The 18941-nt window shown below is 38.3% G+C and overlaps 1 protein-coding gene across 5 annotated transcripts in view; it reads left to right on the top strand.

Annotated features, from left to right (window-relative positions):
* Positions 1–17981, top strand: part of AKAP7 (A-kinase anchoring protein 7) — a 144835-nt gene extending 126854 nt beyond the window's left edge. For 3 of the 5 annotated variants that reach the window (XM_058675245.1, XM_058675359.1, XM_004587233.2), the window contains one exon: positions 15984–16839. In XM_058675245.1, the coding sequence (XP_058531228.1) occupies positions 15984–16180 (197 nt within the window). In that variant the 3' untranslated portion in view covers positions 16181–16839. The other 2 variants (XM_058675208.1, XM_058675292.1) reach the window with 1 other exon arrangement.
* The last annotated feature ends 960 nt before the right edge of the window (positions 17982–18941 follow it).

Below are 18941 nucleotides of genomic sequence, written 5' to 3'. Positions count from 1 at the left end.
TTACTGTGGAAGGATTTTATTTCATTTTCAAAGACAAAAGAAAGCTTTGCTTGATATATTATCCTAGGCCGAAAATTTTTTTCTTTTAGAATCTGGAATATGTCACTCCATTCTCTTCTGGCCTGTAGAGTTTCCTGTGAGAGATCTCCTGAGAACTTAATTGGCATTCCTTTATATGTCAATTGATTTTTTTTCACGTGCACATTTAAGGATCTTTTCCTTATGTTCGATTGAAGAGAACTTGATTATCATATGTCGTGCTGAAGATCGCTTTTGATCAAGCCTGTTGGGAGTTCTGTGCCCTTCCTGGATCTTGTTTCCCAATTCTTTCTCTAGATTAGGGTAATTTTCCTTTAGGACTTTATTAAATACATTTGCAAACTCAGCTTCTCTTTCTGCACCTTATGGGACTCCCATAACTCTTAGATTTGGCCTCTTAATAGTGTCTTTCAATTCTTGAATACTTTTTTTGGCCTGATCCAGCTCTGCTTCCAGCTTTTTGTTTGCTTCCCCCTGGTGACAGGAAATATTTTCCAATTCTGAGATTCTTTCTTCTGTTTTCTTCATTCTATTTTGGAGGCTCTCCACTGTACTCTTCATTTGCTCTACTGTGTTCTTAATTTCTGATATACCAGTCTTGATTTGCTTTATTGCTTCCTTAAACTCTTTGAATTCTTGCATGAGCTTCTCATTTTTGATCAGAATCTTTAAAATGAGTCTTATGGATTCTGTGTCCCCCATTTTCTCAATGTCTTCCTCAGTTAACTCTGAGGTTAGCACAGAGTTTTGTTCCTTTGCAGGGGAATTTTCAGTAATATTCATTGTGCCTTTGTCTCTTCTTTTGCTCTTGATCATTGTACTTCTGGTTAGCAGAGTCTTCTCCTTGGGGCAGGTTTCTAAGTTGTGTCACCCACGGTCTACAATGCGATTTTACTTATTGCGGCTGGTACACAACTTTTTTCTTGCAGCCACTTGTGCCACAACCTCCAGCGAGTTCCATGTCTGGGTTCTTCTATCAGATTTCCACCGTGGTCTCCACAACCCCAGCTCTTGGCTCACCACTCTCCACCTCCTGTGATACTGTGCTGAGGCTACCCTGTTGTCTCTGCAACCTTTCTCCCACTTCCGGTTGGAGCAGGTCCCAGGATTAGGGAGACTCCAGGTCCTCTATAATTAGGTTGTTGGTGGCAGTGATCTTGTCAGAACCTGTTGGACATTAGGTCTGGATGCCAGATGGATCTATTTTAGCCGGTACGATGCCACAGTATTATTTTCCTGCGGGACCAGTGCAATCCACTGACGCCAGCAAGTTCTCGCGAGATCAGCACATGCGCAGTTCACTGTTGTCCCCTGCAATCCTAAAACTATTGCCACAGTGTGCAAAATGGTGCCTGATATACAACCACTACAGTTCTTGATCTGCTGGCTGTCAGATCCAAGGGCTACCCGGACCTGTCTTAGGTGGAACCCGTAGAATACCACGTTGTTGCAGTTCACCAAGTCAGAAATGAGTTCACACCCAGCTCAGCGCATGCTCAGTTCTTTCTCTTGCCCTTACCCCCTTACACAAAATGGCGCCCAATTCAGCTCTAGGGGGCTGACTGGGCAGTGAAATCCACTCTGTTCTCGCACTGCCCGTCTGAGATCTGCTGCTCTGCTCCTGGTCAAATCAAACGTACCAGTAGAACAGACAGGTCTTTGTCTGGGTTCACCTCCTGAGCTCCCAGTGAAAGTCCCTTCCCACCTGGTTGCTGGTGGAGTTCTTGCTGCTGGTGGAGTTCAGATTGCCGTGCTGGAGTATCATTCACTGTAACACCACACTGCTGTGTCCGCTGCTTTCCTGTGTCTATCAGTCTTCAGGTACCCCCCTGCTGTTGTTCTGTCCTTTCCTACAACCTGAAATATGTCCTCTCTGCTTGATACTGATTAAATATTTTTCTGTCCGCATAAACGTGTCCTTACCCTATTCCGCCATCTTGATTCTCAATTATCCATGGTATTTAATATCCAATATTAAAATCATATTTAACTTTTTGAAAGTTTCAATTTGTGGCTATTTAGTGATTATAAGTGTTGGTCTTACTAAACCTATTTTAGTAGATTCCTTAGGGTTTCTGGGTAGATCATGATGTCATTTGTGAGTAAAATCAGTTTTCTTCTTTGTTGATTATGTTGCTGTTAATTTTTTCTCTTGGCTGATTGCACTAAGGCGTAGAATGTAATGCTGAGCCGAAGCAGTGAGAGCAGGCATCTATGCCTTTATTGCTGACTTCAGTGGAACTAGTTTCAGCATTTATCAGTCAGTAAAAAGTTTGAAAAAATTTGCTTTTTTGACCTGAGATTGCTTGATTTATTTATTTGTAAAAGAGGACGGAGGAGAGGGGAGAAAGGGAGGGCGAGAGAGAGGAGGGAGAGAGGGATAGAAAGAGAGAGAGAGAAAGAGAGAGAAAGAGAGGGAGAATGCAATGAGAGAGAACTCATGTACTTGTTCATTTTTTAAATGCCTACTATGGGCAGGGCTAGGCCTAGCCAAAGCTGGGAATCAAAAACTGTCCTATCTCCCGCATGGGTGATGCAAATCCAGATACTTGAGTCATAATCTGCTAGCTCCCAAGGTGTGCATTAGCAGGAAGGGAATTAGAAATGGAAGAGTTAGGGCTTGAACCAGGCACTTACTGATGTGAGATATGGAACTGGCAAGCAATGACTTAGCACTATGCCAAATGCCTGTACAATGACCCAGGACTTTATTGCATGGGGCACAGAGTCCTTTAGCCTTATCTGACTTCTTCGCTTCTTTGCCCCATCCACCCCACCCCATCACACCCCTGGCTCTTGGCCTTGTGGAAGTACTTGCAGTGCTCTGTTATGCATTTTTATGCCTTGAATGTATGCTCTTGTCTTTGTTGCAACTGGAAACCTGCTTATTCCCTCTCACTCCTGCCCCAATGCTGACCAGCTTATATTCATTGAACTGAAAAAATCTCTTATACTCTACTATAACATTCAGTTTATTTTTCTATAGTCAGAACCACTTTTCTGCACCCAGAGACACATATGTTACTTATTTTAAATACTTTACAGTTACACATAATTGGTACTTAACGTTTATTGAGTAAGTAAATGATTAGTATTTAGCAGATATTGGGCTTTTTTTTCCAAATAAGTGAAATATAGATTTAATCCAAAGCATATACAAAATGTATTAATAAAGTAATCACCCACATTATGAGAGTCTACTATGTTCCAGGCACAATGTTAGCTATTCTATTCATGTCCATTGTTTTTAATCCTTGTAACATCAGAGTAAGGTGTATTATCATCCTATGATAACCCAGCTTAGGTTTGAACAGATTGTGGATGAGACCAAGCAGATATAAAATGCTGAAATTCATATATGTTTTGTGCTTTTTCCTACTTGCACACACACTAGGACTTTCCTACTTGCACACATCGTCCTCAGGACTTCCCCAGATTTGTAATAAGAAATAAGTGCAGAGATTGTGTAATAGGGAGCCATGTGGATCATGATGTGGACTTAGAGAATTGATGTTACAGTCTAAAGAAAAGTCTATAACGGAGTGTTAGGTGGTGTCAGGAAAAAGGAAACAGGAAAGATCTTATGCTCTTTTGGTGGATAAACTCCAGCAAAGAGATTTTAGTCCTGTCTTTGCTATGACTATAGAAAAGCAGTCTTGAGGGTACAGTAACTTACAAGAATTATCTTAAACCGTATGACTGGAAGTTCTGGCAAGGATGTGTAATCAAGAGGCTGGCTTCTGACAGCAACTTGGGGAACAATGGAAGGAAATAGACTCTGGGTGTGCTTGCACCAGCAGCCCTAGACATCCATTGTTTTAATGAGTGACTGGGAATGCCTGGATGGCCACCATGGTCCACTCAGACTGCCAGTTGAAGGGCTGCTAGGACCTTATCTATGCTTTATTTCTGTCAACGCTACTTTGGATATGCAGTTAAACAACTTTCTCTCCCCATCCTCACCAATTAAAAATGGTGTGGGCAGAGGGATGCAGGGGTGCAATGAAGAAGTCTTCAATAGCCCTGTGGTTGTTCTTTGGTACATATACAGCATTTTCATTTTTGTACCTATTCTGTGCTACTAAATCCAGAATAAAATGTGCAGAAGGCATGAGTCCTTCCCTTTTTATGTTCTAAAGTAGGGCTTACATATTTTAACTACAAAATTTTCGTGTGTATAGTATTTGGAAGAGAAATTTACTTACAGGAACTCTGTTTCATGGGGTATTCAAGCTAATATACTTGGCATGGAAAAGTTCTAGAACAATGTGGGTTTAACCTGAAGACAATTCTTGACCTGTTCTCCATCAGCAATTAGTCTCAAGGAATGTGTCACTCCAACTTTTGGAATTAGCAAAGTAGATGAAAGGTGAGCTCTGTTAAAAAAATTCCACTTATGAGGGGAAGCACAGTTCTGTTTCATGGAAGAAGGCCTTTGGGAAGCCTTTGTTCAGACATCCAGTAAGTGTCCTTTTTTTTTTTAATAGTTGGAACAAGTGAAAATAGAATTTTCAGTGTCCACATGTTTTTATGTTCGAATGTTCTCATTTTAATCTGTCTGCAATTTCCCTTTTGATATTTTCTTTTCCCTGTAAAACAAAATAATAGGTAGATAGAGGCTGGCAGTGAGTGGTGGATGGTGATGGTTTCCAAAATTGTTTATATGTTATCAGGTAAGCTACAGTTGGAACAACTCACATATCAGGCAGGTTAAGCCACATTAAAACAGACCTTAGATTATCCTAGTAGATGTGAAATATTCTTGTTCCTGCCAAGAATTCATTTATTTTGTTTATCACTATGAAAATCAAATTCCATTGAGTGCTTGATTGGTATTATTGGTCCCAAGTAATGTACAAACCAAGTTATATGTCCAAACCATGGCGTGATGATGCTGCAACTCCACAGACAATGGATTTGCTTACTTGATGCTGCAGAATTCGCTAAGGTTGTTTTTCTAGGAACATTATTGTTTCTGCTCACTTAAAAATTTTTTTGGTATTTTTGAAATATTGCACTTACAGTATCCTCTAGAGAAACACAGAGAAAGTGAGTTTAGAGAGATTTCTAAAATAACAATGTCAAAGACAACAAAGGTTTCTCTCTCATTTTAAGTAGATAGGGGACATAAACCACATAAACCAAGAAGGAATTTTTTAAAATATTTATTTTTATTTATTGGAAAGACAGATTTACAGAGTGAGGGAAAGACAGAGTGAAAGATCTTACTTCCACTGGTTTACTCCCCAAGTAGCTGCAATGGCCAGAGCTGAGCTGATCGGAAGCCAGGAGCCAGGAGCTTCTTCTGGGTCTCCCACTTGGGTGCAGGATCCCAAGGTCTTGGGCAGGCCGCAATCAGGAAGCTGGAAGGGAAGTGGAGCATCTGGGACACTAACTGAGGTCTCTATGAGATCCCAGTGTGGGAAAGGCTAGGATTTTAGCCACTAGGCTGCCACGCCGGGCCCAGGAATGAATATTTTTATCAAGAGCTTATCACATTGGAAGTATTTTTTGTGTGTACTTTTCCTGGAAAATCATAAGGCAGCTTGTGTATGTTGCAGATGCCTGTTGGCTGCCTTTGTTATCTAGGCTTCATTTAAAATGTATGTAGTCATCTATCATAGAGTTCACCGTGAGCCCAATCTCATTATACAAGTCGTAGGCAGAAGAAAACACATGGCATCATTTAGCCTTAAAATGTCTCTTTGATACAAAGACAAAATAAGTCTGCTAAAAGTGGGAATATAAATAAGGGCCCATTGGAATGAAGTTACGTGGTCCTTGAATTGTCATGTTCGTGAAGGGCTCTGTGCTAAGTCTCCCTTTAGCCTCTTCTCAGGGTACACTGTGCAGTAATCATAAAGGAAAGTTGAAGTCCAAGGAAGATAAGATGGACTTGTAAATTTATTTATTTCTTTGATTGGTTGGTTAATAATTGGTTGGTTAATAATAGTTAATATTTGTCCCATAGATCAGATATTTTCTTATTGACCAGGTTCATCAAGTAAAGGAGATACAGTATTTTCCTTATTATTTTTTTTCTTGAAAAACCACCAGATTCACTTGTTCTAAAAATGACTCGTTTTGGGACCCCCTACAAGGTTTCCCCTAGCACATCAAGGCTGGAAGTACTTTTCTCGATTTATTTGCTCATTAGTTGTCCTGTTACCGTGATACAAACAAAATGGATTTTTTATAGTTCATAGTTACAGTTCTAAGAATATGACACTCCTCTTCCTTTTGCTTCTCTTTTCTTTCCCTTGCTCTTTCCTTCCTTCCTTTATCTTTTTAATTTTTGAGGTAATGTTTTTCTTCACATTATAGTAAAAGGCTCCGTGTTCCACCAAATAGAGTTGAACAACTAAAAAGTCAAAAGATCAGAGTTCAATGCGAACATAGGCAAAGGCTGTAAACAATAATGAACTATAAAGATGTCCATATCACTCGTATATACTATATTAGAACATAACTAAAGATCCTTGAAGCTATAGCATATTCTTTTTTGTTTTAAAAATTTTCATTATTTTCCATGTATTTTTGTACATATATTTTCCCATTTCTCTCCCCTGTCTACCTTCTTATTTTTCCCTTCCCAACATTTTCTCCTGTATTACTACAATAGTATAGTGCTTCAGCAACAATTACAAATATAACATTCTGCTCTTAAAGTGCATCATGGCATTATATAGGTAGAGATGAAGTAGCAAAGTCTAATGTCATTATAGAGGTATATTTAACTGTTTCACAGGGAGTAATGTATGCTGCTGCAATGTATTGTCACTTCCTAGTATGCTAGTCTCCATTATACAATTCATCTGTGAGAATATATGTATATACTTGTTTATATATATATCTAGTATTTTGCGTGGACAGTGCTTTATATCAGAGAGAGCATATTTGTCCTTTTGAGATTGGCTTATTTCATGAGCATGTGCTCCGTAGATGGGACCATCTAGTTGCAAATGGTATAATTTCGTTCTTTTTAATGGCTGTGTTGTATCCCAAGGAGTAGATGCACCACAGCTTCTTTGTCCATTCCTGTTTTGACAGGTATCTGGGTTGTTTCCGTGCCTTTCCTATTGTGGATTATGATGCAGTAAACATAGGGAAGAAGGTTGCTTTCCTATATGCAGATTTCACTTAATTTTGATATAATGCAGAAGTGGGAGAGCTAGGTCATATGGCAGGTCAATTTTTTAGTTCTCTCAGCACTCTCCATACTGATTTCCATAGTGGTTGTACTAGCTTACATTCCCACCAAAAATGAGTAGGGTACCTTTGTGCCCACATCCATGCTACAGGTATCGTTACAGTTCTGAATATAGGGTATTCTCACAGGAGTTGGCTGTAACTTAAATGTAATTTTCATTAGTATTTCCTATAGCTAGGGAATTTTTTTCATGTGTCTTACCGTTTGAATTGTTTCCTTGGAAAAAATGACTACTCATTTTCTTTGCTCATTTCTTCACAGGGTTGTTTTGCTGTTATTGAGTTTCTGAAGGTCTTTGTAAGTCTTGGATATTAGTCCCCTATATTGTGTAGTATGCAAAAATTTTCTGCCATCCTGTTGGTTGACTTTTTGCTTTGTTGATTGTTTCTCCTTTGCAGTGTGTGCAGAAGTTCTTAATTTGATGTAGTCCCATTTGTTAATGTTGACTGCCTGTGATTTTAGTGACGTTTCTACGAAGGCTTTACCAATGCCTGTGTCTTAAAGAGCTCTTCCTTTGCTTTCCTCTAATAATTTGATGGTTTCTGGGTACAGATTTAGTTCCTTGATCCATTTAGAATTTTATATAAGGTGACAGGTAAGGGTTCACTACTTGTTTTGGTTAGCTGATATTCAGTTTTCCCAGCAGCATTTGGTGAAATCAACCTTTCTCCCTGAGTTATTTTCAGTTCTCTTGCTGAAGTTTACTTGGCTGTATATGTTGGCTCACTTCTGGGGGTTTCTATTCTATTCCATTAATCTTTGGTTTTGTACCAGTATCAAATTTGAGATCTGGAATTGTGGTTCTTCCAGCTTTATTATTATTATTATTATTATTATTATTATTATTATTATTATTATTATTTAAGATAGCTTTGGTTATTCATGGTCTCTTGTGTTACCAGATTAATTTTTCTATCATCTTTTCTAGCTCTGAGAATAATGTTATATGATTGGGATCACACTGAATATTACTTTCAATAATATGAACATTTTGGTGATGTTGATTCTTTAAATCCAGGAAAATGGTAAATTTCTTGATCTTTTAATGTCTTTTTTAAAATGTTTTATAATTTTCATCATATAGGTCTTCCATGTCTTTGGGTAAATTTATTCCAAGATTTTTAAGGTTATTCTCTGCTATTTTAAAGGGGACTTTACTTACAAGTACTTTCTCAGATATGGAGTCGTGTTGTGTTGGGCCATAAAGATGTTAATTTTGTATCCTATTACCTTGCCAAACTCTCTCTTATGAGTTCCAGTAGTGTCTACAAATCTTTTAGTTCTCCTATGTATAGAATCATGTTGTCTACAAATAAGGATAATTTGACTTTCTCATTTCCAATTTGAATTCTTTTAATTTTCTTTTTCTTGCCTAATAGCTCTAGCAAGGACTTTCAATACTGTGCAGAAGAGCAGTGATCAAAGTGGACATTCCATTCTAATTCCAGATCTTAATGGGAAAGTTTCCAGACTTTTGTTGTTCAGTATGATGCTAGCACTGGGTTTTTTATGTATCGCTTTGATTGTGTTGTAGAATGTTCCTTTTATACCTATCTTGTTTTTTTTAAAGGGTTTTTAGCATGAAGCTGTGTTACATTTAATCAAATGTCTTCTCTGCATCTATTGAGATGATCCTAAGGTTTCTATTCTTCAGTTTGTTGATGTGGTATATCGTATCTATTGATTTGCATGTATTAAACCATCCCTGCTCGGCAAGGATCATTCCCACCTGGTCTGTGGTGTATCCCATCTGTCTGGTGTATTGTTGGATTTTGTTGAGGATTTTTGTGTCCATGTTCATCAGAGATATCAGTCTGTAGTTCGCTTTCTCTGTTGTATCTCTATAGCTCAGTTTTAAGGGTATGTTGGCTTCATAGAAAGGTTTTGGAAGAATTGTCTCCATTTGTATTGTTTTGAATAGATTATGGAGGATAAGTCCTTTTGAAATGTTTTGTAGAATTCTGCAGTGAAGCCATCTGGTCCTGGCCTTTTCACTGTTCTGAAGGATTTAATTACTGATTCAATCTCTGTTGTTGTTATACGTCTATTTAGATTTGTAATAACCTCATGATTCAGTGTTAGTAATTTGCATGTGTGTAAAACTCTGTCCATTTCTTTCAGGTATTCTGATTTGCTGGCATATCGTTTCTTGTAATAGTTCCTGATTACTTAGTGTATGTCTGAGGTACCCATTGTTTTATTTATTTTTCATCTCTTATTCTATTGATTCATGTCTTATCCTTCCCTCCCTCTCTCTCTTTTTATTACTTAGGCTATTGGGACATATATTTTTTTTTCAAAGAACCAGCTCTTTGACTCATTCATCTTTTTTCATTTTTATTATTCTTATCATTTTATAACAGAGTTCCATAGGCCCTGGGATTTCTCCTACCCCCTCCCCTAGTCCTCCCCCCCAAGTTCTTCCGTATCATTACAACAGCATAGTTCCTCCTAAAGTTATAAGTCCATCATTGCGAGCATGGACAATGGCAGAGAGTCCAGCATCTCATTATCAAGACATAACCAACAGTTTTGCTGGGAGTCCACCCTCTATCTGGAAGTAGAGATGCACACTGCACCATATCCTCACATCTGGACATGTCAGTCTCCACTACACAGTCTATGTAAATCCCCCTCAAGAGAAAAGCCACAAAATAAAATCAACAACAGGAAGAAAATGAAAAATTTACAATGCCATGAAGTTAAACAACATGCCATTGGATATGATAGTCTCCATGTTCTTTTAGGTCCCTGGTTTATTTCCTGCCTTGTTTTGATTATTTCTTTTTTTCCTGTTAATTTTAGGATGATTTGCTCTTGCTTTTCTATCTGTATAATTAATTCATTTACCTGATGCCTTTCTAGTTTCATGACTTAGACACTGATTGCAATGAACTTTGTGTTCTTAGCACTGCCTTGACTGTATCCCACAAGTTTTGATGTGTTGCAGTGATGCCTTCATGCATTTCAAGCATTTTTAAAATTTCTTCTTTGATTTCACTTCTGTAACCCATTGTTCGTTCAGTTGCATGTAATTCAGTTTCCTAGTATTTGTGTATTTTCTGGGGTATTTTGACATGCTGGTCTCTAGTTTCACCCATGATGGTCTGAGAATATGCATGGTATGATTTCAATTTTTAAAAATTTGCCAAGGATTATTTCATGACCTATAATATGATCAATCCTGGAGAAGGTTCCATAAAAAGTTTATTCTGTGTTCTGTGTCTTTAGGATGAAAGTTTCTGTAGATATCAATTAGGTTCATTTGCTCTATTATTTAGGTGAGCTTTGTTGTTTCCTTGCTAAGTTTCAGTCTCATTGATTTTTCCATTGAAGTTAGTGGGGTATTAAGGTCCACCACTATTAATTTATTGTAGTCTGTTTATCTCTTTAAATCCATTAATAGTTATTTCATGTAGCTAGGTGCCTTGTCATTGGTGTGTTATTTATTCTTGCTGAATGGATTCCTTAGTCACATATGGTACCTGTCATCTTTTATTTTTTTTTTTTTACATTGAAGTCTGTATTATCTGATAATGGAATCACCACATCAGCTTGTTTTAACTTTCCCTTAGCCTGGGATATATTTTCACATCTTTTCCATCCTTTCGATTTTCATGTCTCTTTGTTGGTGAGATATGTTTCTATAAGTAACGGATGGATGGATCCTAATTTTTGTCAGGCTGCTAATCTATGTCTTTTGATTGGTATGTTTATTACATTTGCATTCAGGGTTAATATCAACAAGTAGTGATTTGTTCCTGCAGTTTTAGTATTGTTTTTCTTACTATTTGATTTAGATTACTTTCGTAATTTATTGAAATGCTTTCCACCTTTGTCTTTGGGTTTGGGAGGTGTCTTTTTCTCTTCTAAGCAAAATTTGTAGGGCAGGTTGGGTAGAGGCAAAGACTTTCAGCTTTTGTTTTCTTTGGAAGTATTTTCTTACATTTTCAAATACAAACGAAAGCTTGCTGGGTATGTTATTTTGGGCTGACAATTTTTTTTAATTTTCAGGATCTGGACTATGTCACTCATTCTCTTCTGGTTTACTCCTCTGAGAAATCAGCTGTGAGTCTGAATGGTGTTCTTTTATAAGTTATCTGACATTTCTCATATACATATTTATATATCTTTTCTTTATGTCCAGCTGAAGAGAGCTTGAGTATAATGTGCTGTGGCAAGGATCAGTTCTAGTCGAGTCTATTTGGGGCTTTCTGCTATTCCTGTGTTTTGTTTCCCTTTTTTTTCTCCATGTTACATGGAGTTCTCACTTACGATTTTGTTGAATACATCTTTTACTCCAGGTTCTCATTCCAGGGCTTCCAGAACTCCCATGACCCTTATTTTGACCTTTATATTGTCACTTAATCATTGGATGGTTTTCTTGGCTCTACTCAGTTCTTCCATTTTGCATATGGTGTATTCTAGCTTTGAAATCTTTTCTTCTGTCTCACTCATTCTATTATTGAGACTTCCAATAAATTTTTGATTTGTTCTATTCTATTCTTCATTTCTTTTTTAAGAGATTTATTTATTTTTATTGGAAAATCAGATATACAGAGAGGAGAGACAGAGAGGAAGATCTTTCTTCTGCTGATTCACTCCCCAGGTGGCCACAATGGCTGGAGCTGTGCCAGGAACCAGGAGCTTCTAGGTCTCCCATGTGGATGCAGGGTCCCAAGGCTTTGGGCTATTCTTGACTGCTTTCCCTGGCCACAAGCAGGGAGCTGAATGGGAAGTGGGGCTTCTGGGACACGAACCAGTGCCCATTGGGATCCTGGCACATGAAAGGTGGGGACTTCAGCTACTAGGCTACAGCGACAGACCCTATTCTTCATTTCTAATAATTTAGTTTGATTTTGTTACAATGCTGCTATTTCTTATGTAGCATATTCCTTGAACTTCCTCATCTGTTTCTGGTTGTTTTATGGTGCTTTATAGTGAAATTTAAAAATTCTTTATCTGGCAGTTGAAATAGACTTTTGATCTTTTGTGGAAGAGTCATCACTAACCTCTTTCATGTTTCCTCTGTCTCTTCTTTTGCCCTTGGCCAGTGCAATTCAGATTGGTGGCTTCTTCTCCTTGGGGCTAATTTTTAAGTTGTGCTATCCACCTGTTTACAGATCAAATTTACTGATCCTGTTCAGTGCCTAGTTTTCTTTTGCCACTTTCTCCAGCAAGTGTCAGTCCTAGGCTCCCATTCTGGTGTGTTCCAGCCATGGTCTCCATGATTGGGACACCTGGGGCTGCCACTCTCCACCTCCTGTGATCCTATTTTGTGGCCTCACCATGTTCTGCTCAGCCTTTCTCCTGCTGACAGTTCCAGCAGTACCTGGGATTTGGGAAACAATAGCTGTGTCTTTAAATTCTATCACAGGGTATCAGCAGAGCCCTAGGTTGTCATTGGCTTATGATTTTTTTTTCACTTCTTGCCAGAATTTGCTGGCAGCTAGGTCTGGGGTCTACCTGGATGTATTTTGAATATCATGTGTGGGATGCCAAGTCAGCATTATTTTCCTGTGGAAACAGCAAAATGCATTGAGCCAGAAGTAGATTTTTTCTAGGCTTATTGCATGCACTTGTACACAAGGGTTCCACTGCTCCATTTCAGCTCATGATTGGATTGGAAAATCAATGGGACTTCAATTCTATGGCTTGATTTAGCTCCTGCATTCCTGGTGTTAACCCCTTCCTACCTTCCACTGGTGGAGCTCCAGTGGTTGCCGGGGTACTTTTTCTCAGCAACACTGCTCGGCCATCTCTGCTGTTTACCTAGGTCCACTGATACACAGGTGTCTCTCAGCAGGTGATCTGTCAATTCTTGCAGCCTGGGATCACCCTGTCTCTGCTTCTCCTCTGCTGATCCTTCTCCATCCATTTTAACATGTCCTCACCCTATTCTGCCATCTTGTACTCCCTATAATATATCATTCTTAACCAGTGGTTTGACAGTGATGAAAAACTGGTAATGCTATAATTGCAGCAATACCGATGTAGTCAGGAATTTCTTCCTTTTTAAATTTATTTTTCAAGTTTTAGCTTTTACATTCAAGGGAAAATAATACAGTTACACGGATATTTGAATTCTGTAACTTTGTGCTCTTGCTTTAAATGAGAGATTCCGGTTATAATATACTACTATTATAGGAAGATGAAAGTACTGTTACTGCCTTTAAAACTTTAACAATTCACTTGGCTAACACATTTCTTGGATTCTTACTATGATTAAGACAGTGTGTCATGTGTGTTGGGAAGATGACTGAGAAACCTAGGATATAGTTTTTGTACTCAAGATTGTTTTTAGCAAGCAATCAGTAACTGTCAAATAAGTACACTAATAAGTAGCAATTGTAATTTTCTTAAAAAATTACAAAAGCCCCAATGAGTATCCATGTAAACTGGAAAAATTCTGGATATAGTAGATCCCCAATACACGGTTGGTGATTGAAAAGTGGCTGTGTACTATCCTTACACTTAGAATGATTGGAACCCGTGGAGGCTTATCATTTCCAGTTGGCTAGTCTGGAAAGGCTTCATAGAGATGGGATTTTAACTGATCAAAGTGTGGGAATGCTGTCTAGAAACAGGGAATGGTTTGGAGACTCCCAAGGAGATGTTGGAAATGATGGAAGTGAAGCTGTGTTAGGTGATCGAATTGTGAAGGTACACTTTGAAAAGCCTTGGAAGACAAACTTAATTTTCCTAACAGAGTAGAAACTGATGGGGATGTTTTAGAGACTTGTTCTAAATCTGTCATAACCAGATGCATTGAAAATGGGAGAAATTGTGAAGTGCCCATTGACTAGGCTCAGTAATGAAGTGGGATGATAAGTGAAAGGAACACAAAGATAGCAACATTCTTGTTTTAAGCTCGATTGACTTGGATAATAGTGAAAGTGTAAACAAAAATATGACAGTCAGAAGGAAGAATTAGCATTTTTCAGGACTTTTTCTGTGTTTTAAGTCTTCTAATATTTAAAGTAATAAGAACATTTCGCTATGGACTCAAATAAATCACAGAAGTGAAGAAGAATATTAGACCAGAGAGAAATCTTGGAGATGGAGTTATTAATTAAACTAGAGTGCAGCAACCTTGGTTTTTTTTCCCCTTACCCAAGAGAAAGCTGCTTGGTTCAGGAAAAGCGCCAGGGGTGCTCTGGCAAAACACAGGGCATCAGTAGGGTAGCAAGTAAAGAGCTAGTTCTAGTGTTTTGAGGGATACTTAACAAGCATTTGTTCATTTTCAATTTTATTTCCCTTTCAAAACTGAAGAGCCTTTATGTAAGTAGTTCTAGGTACCATATTTGGTGATGTTGTCTCTACAACATAAGCACTGTGTTGTAAGAGTGAGATAAAGTCCTTTTAATACTATCCCAACATATTTATATTTTGTGTGCTGGGTATAGTTGTTACTGAGTTGATGTTTACTTAATTCCAAACAAATTTTGTGTTGCAAGTGTTGTTTCTTGCACCGTTGATCATGGGTCTTGGGTATCATATTGTCACATCTGTGGCGATAGAGGTGGTTGCTAAGGCTTCCTGTTGTCAGCATTTCTACTTGGTCTTTAACTCATCCTTCTTCTGCTTAAGAGAAATGGGAGTGATTGCAGGTAGGCTTGATTTTGATGCTTGTCACAAAGTAGTAGGGCCCTGGAGAAAGTTTGGGCCAGCTCTCATCATGGAACATCTACTTGTCCTTCAGTACCTGTAATGTGAGAGGATGGAAAATCCTGTTTGTCTTCCTGATTACACCCTTTGTACCCACCCATGCCAGACTAAGTGCCCACTGGCTTTGCCTTCTGATGCTCCTGGGTGATCTCTAAAACAACTTACTGAATGTGTAAGCATATGATGGCTTCTTTGCCTTTAACAATCTGGCTTAACTGTGGTGTACAGCTCAAGAAAGGAAGATGCGGGATTGAATGGATAAGCTGAGCTTCTTTCCTACTTAAGGCCAACAAGGAGGTGAGAGGCTGGGAAATGTGTAACATGAGAATAGATGGGAAACGACTCTTATAGTGAAAGGAAAAATTCAGTGATTAAACCTGGACCATTTCAGGTTTAGGGAAGCAAAGTAGTTATAAAACATTAACATTTAGTAATTTATCATCATAATCCTAACTCTTCTTTGAAGAATTTTTCCTGTGACAAATTTCAGTAATATCACTGATAATAAAAAGAATTTAATTTTACAAGGTTATTTTCAACCAGTTTCTAGCAGTGGTAACTGCCTTTATCTTCATGGAAGGGTGGAGAAATTAATGCCCCAATTATAGATTAAGCATTTTAAAAGTAGTGAGCTTAAGTGATGAGTTGATAAGATAGCTTATTGATTAACTGAGATTTGTCCTTGGAGAAGGGGAGGCAGACAGAGGTGTCCTTGGTAAATTCGTGGGTCTGGACCTCTAAGTGGGAGCACATGCAGTATGAGAGCCTTGGATAACAGAACAATATTTCTGTGTAGAAACGGGCAGCTGCCAGCATTACTAGCTTGCATATTTCCCAGACTGGGACAAATGAATTACTTTTAACCTGCAATCTTCGGGAATACACAGGCTTCTGCTTCTGGAAATACCAGATGAAAAGCCAAGCCGCTATCCTTGGGTTTGTAAATCTAATATAGCAGATTGAAGGACACTTGCTCTTTCTGCTAACTGAACGCCCCAGTCCCTGTATGCTGAGTTTCTATGGCAATATGAGCTCAGTGACCTCTCTTCTCTGTTGTGGAATGTAGGTGAAAAGGATGGAAGGGAGCCGGAGGATGCTGAACTATTGAGGCTCAGTAAGAGGCTGGTGGAGAATGCGGTGCTCAAGGCTGTCCAGCAGTATCTGGAAGAAACACAGAACAAAAAGCAGCCAGGGGAGGGGAGCTCTGTGAAAACTGGCGAGGCTGAGCGGAATGGCAATGACAGTGATCACAACAGGAAATGAGGCCGGAACACAGGCTCCCGCTGCTACGTGGAAGGCATCCCTGCTCCCTTGTGCTGAGTCCAGGGACTGACTTGCAGTGTGCTGTTTGTCTCTTGTCCGATCTGTGGAGATTGCCTACTACTTATCATGATCGATGTGTTTGCATTTCGGAAGCACAACAGAAGAGAGAGTGCTGGCACCAGCAGAGGAAATGCATTTATAAAAGAAGAATGGCTTGTGTTTCATGGGCCCTCAGCTGTGCCTCAGGGAGAGCAGGGACCTTGGGTTATGCCTCCTGGATTCAAAGGCTGTGGGGGCGGCCTTGCCATCAATGAAATGCTGCCATTTATATTGCTTAGCAGGGCATTTGACTATTTTTATCTGAGGCCAAAACTCACACACAGCTCTCAAGTGCTAAGTGTGAAAGAATCACTATTGAGATTATCATCTGTTCAGTTAGTCCCTCATGTTTGTGTTTGTCCTAAATATGGTGTCACTATGCACTGATCTTGATTTTTGTAAATTATGTTTTATGTATATATTTTGATACATTTTTTGGCAAAATGCAATCTTTTCTATAAAATGTGAGCAACATTTTCAAGGTTTTTTAACCCTGGTTTGATAAGTCAGTGTGCCATATTTAATATTTTCCATTGACATTCATATGTTAAATTGTGCATATGATTTTTTTTTCTTTAGGCAAGAAACCTATTGGAATCCAAGACTTAATTAATGAAGCTTTGCATCAAGAAAGAATGAGACTGAAGTCCAAAGTGAAACAGATAAAAGAACTTTTATTGAAGCCTGAGATTCAGGCTAATATTAGGAGGGAGCTCTTTGGAGAAAGGCTTATTAATAATATTTCAGGAAATGATGTTGATTTCAGTATGACTTTGACGTAAGCACTATCTGGTAGAATAGTTTATGGTATATTTTCAGATTGCTAAATAGCTCTTTGGTAAACACCAAAGAAGTATTGTGAGAGTGTTTGCATGACAGCAAACCAACACTTGGTAAGAAATGAACAATTTCTTACCAGAGAATAGTGACTTTGCACCCCCCACCCCCATTAGCTAAACTTGCGTGTTAAAATGTTTGTTTCTGTAATGTTGAGTTATTTCATAGAAATCACTTCTTAAGTAGCTGTTGTGGGATGTTCCTTGGGTCCTTGGAGATAAAAACAGTGAAAAATCATTTACAGACAAGCAACAACAATAAAACCCAAAGCCAACAATAGTATTTTAAGGGTCTCCTGCCCCCTCTTAACCTGATTGCTATTGTGAATCAAGTAAGCATTCTCTACATGTTTCTATATCTATTGTAACTTTTAAGTAGAATTTGAATGTTTATTGAACATTAGTACTTGAAAGAAGATTTATAAATATAATAATTGCCATCACTGATTAGGAATGTTTTGTAATACCATGTATATTGTTTTTCACTGATCAAAATGGAGTTCGTGTTTTCATTTCTTAACTGTTGAATATTTGGGGTTTTTATTTTCTAGTTCTTTGCGGTTAAGGTCCAGGCCTTACCATGTTCTTTGTAATTTGATTTGGTTTGCACTGATTGCTTTCTAAAGAGCATCCTTGAACAACTTTCTGTATCATTGGTAACAGCATTTTTGAGTCATTGTGAAATTGCTGCTACTAACAGATCATGATGGTAGAGGAAATGACTGGACATCAACTCTATAATCATGTCAAATATAAAATCTACTCATGGATTTTTAGCTACTTTTTCACTGGGCATATTATACCACATTTATTTATAAATGAGTTTATGCATTTTCATGTCTCTTAATAAATGGATTGTTTTCCTGTGTTGCGTTTTCTCATTTTTCCCCTTACTCTTGGAAGTTGTTGGAGCTACACTGACAATTTTAGTGTCATAAGCAGGAGCCCTGACAATTTTAGTGTCGCCTCACCTTTACATTCCTGTCCTTCAGACTATGACAGCAGAGCTGCCAAAGCAGTCTCACCTTTAGAATTCTAAAGCATTTCAAATCAGTAAGCTTCACAGAAAAGCCATAACAAATCATTAAATTCAAAGAAAAATCTAAGTGGTGTCTTTTATAACCAACTAATAAAGAGTCCCTGAAGTGACTTGGATGACAAAGGTCGAAGGGGGAGGATCCATATAGGTTACTGCTCACCATGGCCCAGCTCTATGTGAAGATACATCCTTAAATAGACAGCAGACATATTTTTCTTGTTGCTGTGTTTTTCAGTTGAGGAAACACCACACATAGACCAACAGGTTGATACTTCCTTTAAGGCCACTCTACTATTAGGGAACAAGATTTGAACTAAAAAGTTCCATTTCAGTGTTCCAGTATGGTTTTCACCACCCTGTCGTCTAAGTTAGCAATATTTCAAGAGAGATGGAAAAACTCAGCAAGCAAATCTCAAAAAATATACCCAAGGAGTGATTCCCAATGTGTCTGAATAATTTGAACGCCTAAAATAGTATACATTTTGTAATCTGGGGTTACTTGCCTTCGTGCTATTTGAATTGAGATTTGGTTTCCATTTGTGCAGCACCTGGTAAAGCCCAGGCTGTGAACTTGGTGATTCAAGCTCATAATTAATTTTTTCCCCTTCCGTGATTCTGTTAGGAAGTAATTAGCAATTTTACAGATTAGGAAATTGGAACTCTGTGTGTTTAAATGGCCTAGGGTCATAAAGCTAATAAAAGGGAAGGCTAAATTTAGAATCAGGACTGTTCAACACTGTTTTCACAGTGACACTTCCCCTTGCTACCAAGTAAAATATATTTTATA

Source organism: Ochotona princeps, chromosome 1 (genome assembly GCF_030435755.1).
Source record: "Ochotona princeps isolate mOchPri1 chromosome 1, mOchPri1.hap1, whole genome shotgun sequence".
Classification (NCBI taxonomy): Eukaryota; Metazoa; Chordata; class Mammalia; order Lagomorpha; family Ochotonidae; genus Ochotona; species Ochotona princeps.
This window is presented reverse-complemented; position numbering and strand designations above follow the sequence as displayed.